Genomic DNA, 12,531 nt, shown 5'->3' with positions numbered 1-12,531 from the left:
AGGGCAGTGGGATGCGGAGCCTGGACATCACAGGCAGCCTCTGACTCAGGGTCATCCACAGACCCCAGCACAGGAGCTGGTGACCCTGCCCATCAGCTGGGAGTGGTGATTCCTCCCTGCCAGAGAGCCGCCAGGGCCAGGGAGAAGGAAAAGCAGGGAGCGGCAGTGTCCTGGGGAGGGCAGCCAGGCCTGTGGGCAGGGGGCGAGGGAGAGAGTTTGGGGCTGTCCTCCCCACGGCTCCAGCCCACACAGGCCTCTGGACAGACCCAGGCTGCTGCTCACTCAGCAGAGCTAGAGTGAAGGTCCCGGGAACCTCCTGGGCCTAGACTCCCACTGCCATCCTCACTGCCGTGTCCACTGCCCCATGGCCCCTTGGCTCCTGCTGCTCTGGCCCCCAGGTCCCTCAGGCCCAGATCCACAAATCCAAGGAGGCAGACACATTCACTGTCATGGCTTGGAAACAATTTTCAGAGATAGGAGTTGTCATGGGTTGTCACGGGTCAGGATGTCTCTGTGGATCTTCCCTGCATCAAATGCCAAACGCTGAGGCAGGGTCCCAGCTAGCCCTGCCCTGGAGTAGAGGAGCACCCGACCTGGTTTGATGGGAAGCCCAGAGGCCCCTGAGGGCCAGGGTTATGTTGACAGTGGCTTGTGGTCTCCTCAGACCCAGCAGCTGTCCACCCATTCCTGGTGGGATCACGCCCCCTCGCTCCCTGCGTTCTCTGAATGGCCACACTCCCATGAGGCAATACAATGAGCCTGATGCCGGTCCAGGGGATGTTCAGAGGGGATCATGGCACTTGCTGGGGTTGGGCCTGGTGGGCCCCCAGGGAAGGCGTCCGGGCCGGCAGCTTTTAGGAGCTGGGGCAGCTCGAGAGCCGAGCACAAGCTTGCCTGCTGGACAAGTGCCACCGTGCCACCGCAAGTGCTGAAAACCAACCAAAGGACAAAAGCTGCTGAGACCCAGACCGGAAAGACACTCAGAAGAGAAGAGGTTGGAGAGGGTCCCCAGCTCCAAAATTTGAGATTTGGGGTTGGCGTGGCAATGACAGTGCAGCGGGTAGGGCGCTTGCCTTTCCCGTGGCCTCAGATTGGGTCCCCGAGCACCGCCAAGAGAAAATTCTTGAGTGCAGAGCCAGGAGCAACCCTTGAGCATCGCCAGGTGTGACCCCTAAACAAAACTGGACAGTAAGAAACTTTGTTTCTAAGAAATTCTTTGTTTCTGGAGGCACGCCCGGCAGTGTTCAGGGATCTCTCCTGGCAGCTCCTGGCACCCATGCGGGGATGAAACCCGGGTGGGGTGTGTGCCTGACAGGCGAGGGCTGGCGCGGTAGCTCTGACGCCCCCCCCCGCCCCCGCCCCCGCCCCGCCCTCGCCCCGTCCCCGCCCCCGTCGTGCACACAGAAAACAAAAGGGGACAAAGGGTGCTGCGGGACTGGGGCCTGCAGGCCGGGTCGCTTCCATGACGTGCCGAGCCAGGGGCCCGAGGGGCGACTCTGGGTCTGGGGGGGATGCGAGGCCCGGAGAGCAGTGGGCACAAAGGGGCGGACCCAGCCTGGCCACCGCGGACGCTCGGGGTAGGCCGGCCCGGGCGCGGGGGCGTGAGCGCAGGCTAGCAGCTGATGCAACCGCCCCCCGCGCCGGACGCGCCCTCTGATTGGCCGGCGCCGCGCGGTCAGCCCGCGGATTGGCTGGCGCGCCGGGGCGGGGCGGCGGGCGCGGGTGCCGCGTGGCGGGAGCCTGGGTCGGTCCTCTTGGGCGGGGACCCGGGCCCTGGACGCAGCGCGCCGAGCTGGGCCGGCGGGACTGGGTCCCTGTCCGGGAGGGCGCCGCTGGGGCGAGGACTGGGCGACCCGGGGACGTGGCCGGTACGCCCCCCCACACCTACCGCCGCTCCTGCAGTGTGGTCCAGCGGCCGCTGCCAGCTGGACACCATGAGCGTGGGCTTCATCGGGGCAGGCCAGCTGGCCTTTGCCCTGGCCAAGGGCTTCACGGCCGCAGGTGGGTCCCGGCCCGGAGGAGCGACGGCCAGCACTCGGGTTTCCTGCGGGAAGTGACAACCTCTGGTGTTGGGGTCCAGGCCGCCTGGGCGGGGGCTGAGGGAGCACTGTCCCCCGCAGGCGTCGTGGCTGCCCACAAGATCATGGCCAGCTCCCCGGATATGGACTTGGCCACCGTATCTGCGCTCAGGGTAGGCTCGGGGTCCTGGGCGGGACGCTACCGCGGACTGTCGGCTCCGCTGGGGCTGGGGTTCCCATGCAGCCAGGACACTTGGCCCTGAGTTAGGGTCCCAGTGGGGGCAGGTGGCAGACGGACCCTGACTCACGGATGGGCAAGAGTCTGAGCGGCCGCAGAACGCTGGAGCAGAACCCCCAACCTGGTGCCCACGTCCCCCCGCAGAAGCTGGGGGTGAACCTGACGGCGCACAACACGGAGGCCGTGAAGCACAGCGACCTACTGTTCCTGGCCGTGAAGCCGCACATCCTCCCCTTTGTCCTGGACGAGCTGGGCGCGCACATACAGCCGCGGCACCTGGTAGTGTCCTGCGCGGCTGGCGTCACCATCAGCTCCATTGAGAAGGTTTGCTGGGCTGCGCCCTCCGTGGGGAAAAGCAGGCGGGACAGCCAGGGCCCGGCTGGAGGGACAACCCTGTGTCTCCTGCAGAAGTTGGCGGCCTTCCTGCCGGCCCCCAGGATCCTCCGCTGCATGACCAACACGCCGGTTGTGGTGCGGGAGGGAGCCACGGTGTACGCCAGGGGCACACACGCGCAGCTGGAGGATGCCGAGCTCCTGGAGCAGCTGCTGGGCAGCGTGGGCTACTGCACGGAGGTGGAGGAGGACCTCATCGACGCAGTGACGGGGCTCAGCGGCAGCGGCCCGGCCTACGTGAGGGGGGGGGCGGGGGGGGCGGCCGGATGCCCTCCACGGGGGAGTGCAGCCGAGGGTGCTGAGCCCTCTCTCCGCAGGCCTTCACAGCCCTGGATGCGCTGGCCGATGGAGGAGTGAAGATGGGTCTCCCGCGACGCCTGGCCGTGCGCCTGGGGGCCCAGGCCCTGCTGGTCAGTGCCTCCCTGCTCCTATGGAGCCCCCTGTCAGGCCATGGACTAGGCAGCTGCCTTTGGCCACAGAGTCCCTCTCCTTGTGCTGCAGGGGGCCGCCAGGATGCTCCTGGCCTCGGAGCAGCACCCAGGCCAGCTGAAGGACAACGTGTGTTCCCCAGGCGGCGCCAGCATCCACGCGCTGCACGTGCTGGAGAGCGGTGGCTTCCGCTCTCTGCTCATTGACGCTGTGGAAGCATCCTGCACCCGCACAAGGTGGGCGCGGCCCACCTGTCCTGGGGGTGTTCCTAGAGTCTCCGCCTGGAGAGTGCGGGGCTGAGTGAGGACAGATTCCATCCGGCCTCACCTGTGCCCCATGCCCCCACCCTCCCCTGCAGGGAGCTGCAGGCCATGGCAGACTGCGAGGAGGTGCCCACAGCCGCCATCAAGAGGACCGTTCTGGACAAGGTGAAGCTGAGCTCTTCACGGAGGACCTCATCGGCGCCCTGTGGTCCAGCCCCTCTAGGCAAGCGGGACTGAGGTGACACTGGGCCTCCTCCCCCTGGGGCACAGAGGGCCGTATTTCATGAGCCACCTGATCCCTCTGCCCAAAAGCCCGTCAGGACCCCCTTTCTTGGAGCTGAGAAAGCTTGGGGGGGTTTATATACCCTGCATGGGACTTCCCTCCTCTAGGCACCCCAAGTGTGGAAGCTGAGGTCCACCCAGGGTGTGCCTGAATCTCCCACGCCCTTTCCTGATGTCTGTGGAGGCACACATTACCTTCCTAGGCGCCAGACATGGATCGGTGACCTGGTGCTGGAACAGCTGCCCTCCCTCCCATCTGAGCAGAGTGAGGGGCCCGGCAGCCCCTCTGCGGCCCACTTTTCCTCTTGGGCCTTTGGGTTCAATAAACTGGCTTCCAGCCCAGTGCTCTCCTCTGTGAGTTCAAGTGTGGGTGTGTTCATTGGCTGAGAACCGCCTACCCAGGCTGGCCGGTTGGTAATCAGTGACCCTTTATTTAAGTTTCGAAGTGTGAAGGGTGAGGTACACACAGGTGGGGTTGAATATTTTCATGACAATAAGCAGATATAGAGCCCTTCCTTCAGGAAAAGTTCTAGGAGATGAACTCAAGGAAGAAATCTCATCTGGGGGTTCAGCACTCTAGATTACTAGGAGATCTGCTCAAGGGTGGGATTCCATCTGAGGGCGTATTGCTTTCTCCTTTCCTCAGCTAGTAATCCATTTAACCAATCATATTGAATACTAGTATTTCTAGTCATTTTGTATGAACGGGGCTGGAGCGATAGCACAGTGGGTAGGGCGTTTGCCTTGCACACGGCTGACTTGGGTTCGATTCCTCCACCCCTGTTGGAGAGCCTGGAAAGCTATTGAGAGTATCCTGCCTGCACAGCAGAGCCTGGCAAGCTCCCTGTGCCATATTCGATATGCCAAAAACTGTAACAAGTCTCACAATGGAGACATTACTGATGCCCACTCCTAATGCCCACTCGAGCAAATCCATGAACAACGGGAGGACAGTGCTACAGTGTTTGTATGAACACAGTAGGAGATGTATTAAACTTAAAGGGGGCTCTTCTTGGGGACATCTCTCTGTATATCTCAGACTACAATCCTCAGGCCAGCTTAGTCTTTCCTAACCCCAGCAGGGTCCTTATTCAGTTACTTCTCGGGTCATGACAGAGTTTGTTCCATGTGTTTTTAACTTATTATCTTATGGTGTTTAACCTGTCCCTTTTTGATGCAAAGGCAGCTTATTGCTTGCCCTCAGCCCATCCAAGTCCCTTGCTGGGATCCTCCCTTGGGGAATATTAGGAAGTAAGGGTAACTGAGGCTTACGTAAATATTATGGATGCCCAGAGTAAATATTATTCAGAATCAATTAACTCCCATGTTACAAAGGCACAGCATCAACTCTTTTCCTATGTTTATACAAAAAGGCTATTCCTTTTTTTTTTTCTTTTTGGGTCACACCTGGCGATGCCCAGGGCTGACTCCTGGCTCTGCACTCAGGAGTCACTCCTGGCGGTGCACAGGGGACCATACGGGAAGCTGGGAATCAAATCCGGGTCGGCCGCGTGCAAGGCAAACGCCATACCCACTGTGCTATTGCTCTAGCCCCCGAAAAAGGCTATTCCTAAACCATGCAAAGAACATAAAGGAAAGAGGAAAGCAATAATTCACTTACACAAAATCCAGAGCCCTCAGAAAAACTCGACTTTACAAGTTACAAGGTCTGATAAGGGGATATAAGTGATTAACAGGTAGGGGAAGAGGAGCACAAAGGAGAGGTTAAAGATAAATAGATAGGACTGGGAGTGCCTGACGGAATTGGGTTAGCCTTGGGAGCACTGTAGTGGGAGTAACTCAATAACCTAAGCTCCCTCTGGGAGGAGCAAGGACAAACCAATGTCATCCAGCACTCTGTGTCCACACCTATGGAGGGACCTTGACTTCACCTGAGGGCTGTGGACCTTAGTCCCAGCCCGGGACCACCATACGTGGGCAGCAGCACGATGCTCCAGCCTCCTGTGTAGTGGGGACAGGAGACACCCCCGATGGTGCAGGCAGGCTCCCGGGAAGGATGACTCAGATGAATTTGTCCTGAAGGCAGCTGACCCAGGTTTGATCCCCAGCACCCAAAGGGTCCCCCGAACCCCACCAGGATCGATCCCTGAACATCTTGCAGTGTGGTCCCAAAAACAAAAAAAGCTGGGGCTGGGGTGATAGTACAGTGGGTAGGGTGTTTGCCTTGCATGCGATTGACTTGGGTATGATTCCCAGCATCCCATAAGGTCCCCCGAGCACCGCCAGGAGTAATTCCTGAGTGCAGAGCCAGGAGTAACCCCTGTGCATTGCTGGGTGTGATCCAAAAAGCAAAAATAAAATTAAATTAAAAAGCAAAGAAAGTGATTCCAGGGCTGGGACATTGCTAAGAGGACTGGGGTTACCCCCGTGACTGCGGTGACCCCACAAAATAGGTTAACCTACAGTACTGAATCTTCATGTCTACATGGACCACAGGTGAGATGTGAAGTATTTGCCCGGATAGTCTGATAGCCCTGGCCTTGAGTGAGCATTACAAGAGGGGATTCCGAGGCTCTGTGTGCCAAGTGGTCCCTCTGCTGGGGGGTTCCAGTGAGCACCCGCAGAGAGGCCCCCAGCTGGACTGGGGGTCCCAGAGGTCCCACCTGGAGGGGACTCAAGAGAGGGATGTGTAAGCTCAACGGCGCTGGAAGACGCAGGAAAAGCTGAGCAGCTGGAGCCTGCCTGGAGGACCTCTGCTGGGCACTGTGGCAGGAGCGCAGGGAACGGGCCCGAGAGCTAGGACATATAGAGAGGGCCACCGAGGCCAAGGGAGAGGCCAGCACTGGGTGGGGTCCCGTTGTGCCACAGCCTCGTGTATGGCAAGTGCCAGGGTCACTGGAAGCGTGACAGTGACAACGGGCCCCACACCAAGGGTAATGGATAGGCAGGGGTCTTCGAGCCCCCCAAAACAAGTGGGCAGCCGTGGGAGGCCCAGAAATCACCACCTGGGGCTGGCGCCAGGTACCGTGGGGAGGGCGCTCACCGTGCACAGGGCCCGCCTGGGTTCGGTCCCCGGCACCGTTCTGGTCAATTCCTGAGCGCAGAGCCCGGGTCAACCCTGTACATCGCGGGCGTGGCCCAAACACTAAGAAAAAAGGAAACGCCACTCGCTGCCTCAGCTGTCCGTGGCCGCGAGCCTTGGCCCGGGGCCGCCCAGCCCACGGCGCGCTGACCACCTGAGCAGGGAGCCCTCCCGGGTCCAGCAGGCGCGGCGCGGGGCGGTGGCCCGGAGTCCCGCGAGAGCCGCCGGGCGCGGCGCGCGTTGCCGGGGCAACGGGCCCGACGCGCGTGCGCACTGCGCCGGCCCCGCCCCCCGCCGCCGCCGCCGCCCCGCGCCTTCCCCTTTAAGTCGCGGCCGGTCGCGCCGCCGCTTCATGAATGGAGCCCACGTGACCAAACATCATGTGACGTCTGAGGAGCGGCGGCGGCGGCGGCGGCGGCGGCGGCGGATCGCGAGCCCGGTTCGGCCCGGTCTTCCCCAGCGCGCTTGGCCCGGCCCGCGCAGGCGGCGCCCCCCAGCCCCGGGCCCGGAGTCCCCCGCGCGCAGCCGCGCCCGGCCGCAGTGTGCTGGGTGAGTGCGGGACCGGGCCGGGCGGGCCGGGCGGGACCGGGCTCCGCGCGCCGCCGGGCCGGGCCTCGCTCCCCGGGGGCGCGGGCGGGCGGGCGCGGGCGCGGGCGGGGGGCGCGCGGGGCCGCCCGGGCCGGGGCGGGGGCGCCGCGGCCACGCGGGCCGAGCCGGGGTCCCCGCGCGGGGGACGCGGCGGCCGGGACTGCTGAGTCATCAGCATGAGGTCACCGCGCCGGGCCGGGGGCTGCCGCGGGCACGTGGGCGCGAGGCCGCCGCTTCCCCGGGCAGGGGACCGAGCGGGCCGAGGCGGGGCCGCGGGCCGGGCCGGGCGCGTGGGGCGCGGGTTTCCGGCCGGGGCCGAGGGCGCGCGGGGCCGCGGGGGCCGCGGGGGGGCAGGAGGCGGCCCGTCCTGAGGTCCTGGCGCGGGGCGGGGACCCCCGGGCGCAGTGGACCCGCTGGCCTGCGCGTAGAAGCTGCCCCGACCCGCTGAGGCTGGGGGTCGGTGAGCGGCTCCGCCCCTCCGCTGCCCGCTGGGGGGTGCGTCCCTCAAAGCCACTCCTTTGTGGGGGGTGCCGAGAGGGTGCTGTCCAGTGTTTGTCCAGGGCTTAGGCCAGCTCTGTGGCTGGACCTGATGTGCGCGCGGGGACACCTTTCTCCCGCGGCCCAGAAAGTTTCCCAGAGCAGTTGGGGGCGGAGGCAGAGGACCCAGATGCCCCTGGCTGGCGGTGTCAGCCACGCTGGGGTGCCAGGGGAGGGACCCTCATCCCTGTCCTCCACCCTGCTCAAGGAGTATGGGGGGAAGGGGGTTAGCTGCCCCCAGCCGCTCCCCAGCGCTGGTCTCAGCAAATGTGTCTGAGTGGTCACTTTCCTGGAGCGAACTTGGAGCCTCTGTGCGGTGGAGGGTCAGCCAGGTGCTGGCTGGTGTGCGGACTTGGGCACCTTCGGACCTCAGCCCTGTTTCCTGGGTCTTGGCTCTGGAAGTAACCTCAGTGGGGGCACGATTCACTGCTGTGCTTCTCTGTGGATCCTGGGAGGCTGGGTAGGGAAAGCTGCTGGGTTTCTGTCCACTGTACTGTATTTGCTGACCAGGTGGCCGAAAGAGGCACCCGCCTCAAGGGTGGGTGGAGCATGGGTACAGATGAAGTTACTGAGCCCAGGGGCTCACCAGTCAGCAGGAGGCTGGACACCCAAGTTCACGTGGGCAGGCGTGGGGTCTGGGCCACCACACCTCCCGTTGGCCAGGACGGCCTTTGTGCCCGGCCCAGGGCTGTGCTGGCTGCTGGCCTGGGGAGTGGCGGGCTGGCGGCGTGCTGAGTCAGCATGACTCGGGGAACTGAGCAGCCGCCTGCTCAGGGCTCTGGGTTATTTTTAAAGCTGCGGGCTTCCTCCAGGCTTCCTCCTTGCTGCCCCTCCTGGGCCCTCTGCACTCCCCCAGCCCCGCTGCCTGGGGTCGGCCGGGACTCGCACACGGTGGTTCCAGGGCCCTGATCTGTGTTCCTTCACCCCCAGAGTGCCTGCTTGCTGTGCCCCCGGGTTATGACGACCCCCAGTAAAGGAAACAAGGCCTTGAAGGTGAGTGGACGGGGTGGGCGGCTTCTGGGGGGGGCGGGCTGGGGAGTGCTGGGGCTGCCATTGAACCCTGTGCTTCCTGCGCCCAGGTGAAGCGGGAGCCGGGTGAGAATGGCACCAGCCTGACGGACGAGGAGCTGGTGACCATGTCAGTGCGAGAGCTGAACCAGCACCTGCGTGGCCTGTCCAAGGAGGAGATCGTGCAGCTGAAGCAGCGGCGCCGCACACTCAAGAACCGCGGCTATGCCGCCAGCTGCCGCGTGAAGCGGGTGACGCAGAAGGAGGAGCTGGAGAAGCAGAAGGCGGAGCTGCAGCAGGAGGTGGAGAAGCTGGCCTCAGAGAACGCCAGCATGAAGCTGGAGCTGGACGCTCTGCGCTCCAAGTACGAGGCCCTGCAGACCTTCGCCCGGACCGTGGCCCGCAGTCCCGTGGCGCCTGCTCGGGGGCCCCTGGCCGCCAGCCTGGGGCCCCTCGTTCCCGGCAAGGTGGCCGCCACCAGCGTCATCACAATAGTAAAGTCCAAAACAGATGCCAGGTCTTAGGGGTGCGCTGGCGCAGGCGGGTCTCGAGGGGCCAGAGGGCGTGTGTGGCGAATTGGGTGGCCCTGTCCCCCCCCTTCCCCCCTTCCTCCTACCTCCTCCCCTCCCTGCAAAGCACAACCTGCACCTGAGGGCGCCAGCTGAGCCCCCTTTGATCTCGTCATCGCCAATGTCATCGCCTTTTTTGTATGTGGGGTGTGGTCGGTGCTGCGGTGACACGGGATGGCCCAGGCCCCTTGGTGCCCAGGTCCCGTGGGGATGGGCCGGGGTGGTGAGCCTGGGGCTCACTCCTGCCCTCGAGTCCCGCCACAGCTGTGGCAGGTGGTCAGGGCAGCTCGGCCTGGGCCGGCGTGGCTCCGGCTTGGGCTTCATGCGGGCGGGCGGGCGCTGCCGGGCAGGACCCCTGGCGCTGGTCGTGATGTGGTGCAGGGCGTGTCAGTGTGTCCTCGGTGGTCCGTGTCACTGTTTACATGACCTGTGTGTGGTTACATAGCCCTTTATTTAAAAGAGAGAAGTTCATTTTACGAAGTTATTAAATTATATGTTTAAAAGCTAAAGAAGAAAAAAAACCTGCAGAGTATTTATAAAACTGTCTTTTTAAAAAAAAAATTCAAGAACAATTGACGGTATAAATGGCAAAGGGAAGAAAGTATAGTAGAAACTTTGCTAGTTGGAAAAAAAAAACCCTTCTTGTAAACTTCCAGACAAATCTCTGTGGCTGTTGAGGTTTAGTTTTTATATGCAGAGTTATCAGACGTTATTTATAAAACTTAGTTTAAAAAAAGAGAAAAAAGCAAAAAAAAAAAAAAAAAGCTGAGCCGCACGCCTGGGAAGGCGCGGCCACCCTGAGGCCCTCTTTGCAATTGTACCGAAAGTGACTTACTCCTGCCCGCGTCTGTGCCTGGTGGCTCTTGTGCAGCGTCATGTGCTGGTGCTTCTGGTGACCTTTGACCTGTGGGTGTCACTTCTTGTGTCCGTCTTCCTGTGTTTGTTCCTTGGACTTGGTTGTGTTTTTGCTTCCACTGGCTTGTGTGCACGGGGTCCACCCATGAGCGCCGCCCTCCTGCCTGGCGCTGTCCAGGCCTCCTCATCTCGTCCCCTGCTGGCCCTCGGCTGCGCACATGTCTTAGGTGGGCACAGTGGGTGACCCCAAGAGCCAGCCTGGGCCCCTCCCGCTGCTCCTGTGCCCTCCGGGACTGGTGGTGTGGGTAGCATGGTCCAGCTGAGCTGGCCTGCTGTCTTCCTTCTGAGCCCCGCAGCTCTATGCCCGGGCTCTATGTGGGCCCAGCGCCCGCTCTCCCAGAACTGCGTCCGTGCTCTGGGGCAGACCTGGGTGGTTTGGGGGACCACCTGGGACAGCCCCCTCTTGCCTTGCTCTGGGGGGCAGGTCTTCCACCAGGGCTGGACAAGGGCTAGTCTCCAAGGGCCGGCTGCTGGCCTCTCTGCAGAGCCAGTCTTCTAGACACCAGCCCATCTGCTCCTGGATGTGCCTCTCTGGACAGTCTGTGCCCCTCCAGGAGCCCCAGGTGGCCATCCTCCCAGGCTCTTCTCTGGGTATTTTACCCACGTCGGGAGGGGCCTCCCTGTCTGCCCACTTGGGCCTTGACCTCTCCTTGGGGCCACTGGTTAGCATTTCCAATCCCTGAAAAGCACAGAAGTGTAGCTGGTGGGGACATGTGTGACCAGGCAGGGTAGACCATGTGAGCAGGTGGATTGGGCCAGGTGCCCATGGCCTGAGCTCGCTCCTCAGCTTCTCATTCTGGAGGCTCTCCTGGCCTTGGCTGCTCAGTCACACCCCCCACTGACCTCGCAGTGGCCTTGCCCACTGCCCGCCACCTGCTTTGTCTTCCTGGGTCAGTGCTGCAGTCCCATTGCTGGTGGTCATCAACCTGGACAAGACCCATGTGTGCAGCCGCAAAGGGGGATTGGCCCTCGCTGGGAGGGGCTCCTGGAGCTGGGGGCCATGCCTCTGTGGGCCTTGCGGGGCTGCTCCTTGGCACTTGGAACCACCAGGTCTTGGCAAGCTGGTGCTGCCCGTCCCTCTGCCTTGGTTTCCTCACTGTGCATCCTGTGTCCTGTGTGACTTGTGTTTCGATTCTTGTCGGTTCAGTTTCCCCACTTTGAGGCTGATGTGCTGTTTCTCTCAGTTCTGCCGACATGGTGTTGAAGATTGGCGTTGGCCACATCTTGCAGACCTGTGTCTCCATCGATGAAGCCGTAGTGCACCTTGCCCTGTGCCACTCTGAGCGGGCCCTGTTGGCAGGCAGATTGTGGCCCTGTGTGGCAGTGGCTCCTGCGGCCACTCGCTGCAGGTCTCTCTTGTTGGTGCTTGGTCCCTGTCTGTCCTGGCAGCCGTAACCTTGGCACATGGCTCAGGCAGCTGCAACCTGCATTGGGACAGGCACCCATGCCCCCTCCCAGCCCTGCTGTGCCCACTCTGGGCGACCGTTTGGCCCGAGCCACAGTGAGCTGGCCCGCTTCCGCTCTGGGGTCTTGTGTGTCGCTTTTTTAGGCTGTGGTTTGGTGAAGGGAACCAACACGCTAACAATTTCTCTTCCCAGAAGCCACTGAATCATTCTTGTGGCGTGTTCCTGCCTTCCTGCTGGTTGTCTGGGTCTGGAGCAGGCAGAGAGCCAGATCTGCCCAGGCAGGTGCCCTCCCGCTGATACCGTCCTGCCACTGTACTGGACGCTGTGGCTGGTGCCGCCCTGGTAGTGCCCGCGAGGACGGGGCCGTGGTGTGCAGGGTCTGAGCCTGCCACCGGGGAGACCCCTGTCCAGGAGACCTGTTGGGGCTCGGGCCCCTTCAGCAGCCTGGTCCTAGCCCTGCCCTCTGCTCACTCCTGGAGCCTTGAAGCCGGCTACCAGGAGCGGCCCAGAAGGAGGCTGCCCCATCCACCTGCTCTGCCAAGCGGCCCCGAGCAGAGATGTGCAGATCCTGCCTGCCCCGCCCACCTCGAAGCCGGGGTCCAGGGGGAGCCCAGTGTGTGCTGGGCGAGCTCGGTGGGCGCTGGGTCACTTGGGGCGGGCACGGGCCCACCTGCCCGGCGCAGTATTTATTGCTAAATTATTGTCCAGGCGGGGCGGCGCTGGGCCGGGCCCCCGGTATTTATTGCTGTACATAGTGTACGTTTGTGATATATAAGGTTTTCTTTATTTTGTATATGACCAATAAACACCTTTTAAACAGACTGCAGGTGCCTCCTTGGGCG

At 62.6% G+C, this 12,531-nt stretch overlaps 2 protein-coding genes across 4 annotated transcripts; both read left to right on the top strand.

The window, feature by feature from the left end:
* The first annotated feature begins 1,597 nt into the window (after positions 1 to 1,597).
* Positions 1,598 to 3,963, top strand: PYCR1 (pyrroline-5-carboxylate reductase 1). Of its 3 annotated transcripts, none has more exons than XM_056115734.1 (8): positions 1,598 to 2,001; positions 2,121 to 2,191; positions 2,401 to 2,580; positions 2,665 to 2,886; positions 2,967 to 3,059; positions 3,151 to 3,314; positions 3,437 to 3,564; positions 3,732 to 3,963. In XM_056115734.1, the coding sequence occupies exons 1-8, from the start codon at positions 1,623 to 1,625 to the stop codon at positions 3,773 to 3,775; spliced, it is 1,281 nt and encodes a 426-aa protein (XP_055971709.1). In that variant the 5' UTR covers positions 1,598 to 1,622; the 3' UTR covers positions 3,776 to 3,963. The 3 variants fall into 3 exon arrangements, with proteins under 3 accessions (XP_055971709.1, XP_055971711.1, XP_055971710.1); XM_056115736.1 differs by having other exon boundaries at positions 1,599 to 2,001; positions 3,437 to 3,579; positions 3,827 to 3,963; XM_056115735.1 differs by having other exon boundaries at positions 1,599 to 2,001; positions 3,437 to 3,579.
* A 3,232-nt stretch (positions 3,964 to 7,195) lies between these two features.
* MAFG (MAF bZIP transcription factor G) lies at positions 7,196 to 12,510 on the top strand. The gene is made up of 3 exons (XM_056115747.1): positions 7,196 to 7,215; positions 8,722 to 8,784; positions 8,871 to 12,510. The coding sequence occupies exons 2-3, from the start codon at positions 8,749 to 8,751 to the stop codon at positions 9,321 to 9,323; spliced, it is 489 nt and encodes a 162-aa protein (XP_055971722.1). The 5' UTR covers positions 7,196 to 7,215; positions 8,722 to 8,748; the 3' UTR covers positions 9,324 to 12,510.
* The last annotated feature ends 21 nt before the right edge of the window (positions 12,511 to 12,531 follow it).

This window comes from Sorex fumeus, unplaced genomic scaffold (genome assembly GCF_029834395.1).
Source record: "Sorex fumeus unplaced genomic scaffold, SorFum_2.1 ptg000029l, whole genome shotgun sequence".
NCBI lineage: Eukaryota > Metazoa > Chordata > Mammalia > Eulipotyphla > Soricidae > Sorex > Sorex fumeus.
The sequence above is the reverse complement of the archived record's forward strand: the minus strand, read 5'-3'. Positions and strand labels throughout refer to the sequence as shown.

Coding starts and splice junctions, on each gene's coding strand:
- PYCR1 (XM_056115734.1), top strand. CDS start 1,623: ATGCAACCGCCCCCCGCGCCGGACGCGCCCTCTGATTGGCCGGCGCCG. Junction 3,315..3,436: donor GCATCCTGCACCCGCACAAG/GTGGGCGCGGCC, acceptor CCTCCCCTGCAG/GGAGCTGCAGGCCATGGCAG. Junction 3,565..3,731: donor CTGTGGTCCAGCCCCTCTAG/GCAAGCGGGACT, acceptor TCCCTCCTCTAG/GCACCCCAAGTGTGGAAGCT.
- MAFG (XM_056115747.1), top strand. CDS start 8,749: ATGACGACCCCCAGTAAAGGAAACAAGGCCTTGAAG. Junction 8,785..8,870: donor AAGGAAACAAGGCCTTGAAG/GTGAGTGGACGG, acceptor TCCTGCGCCCAG/GTGAAGCGGGAGCCGGGTGA.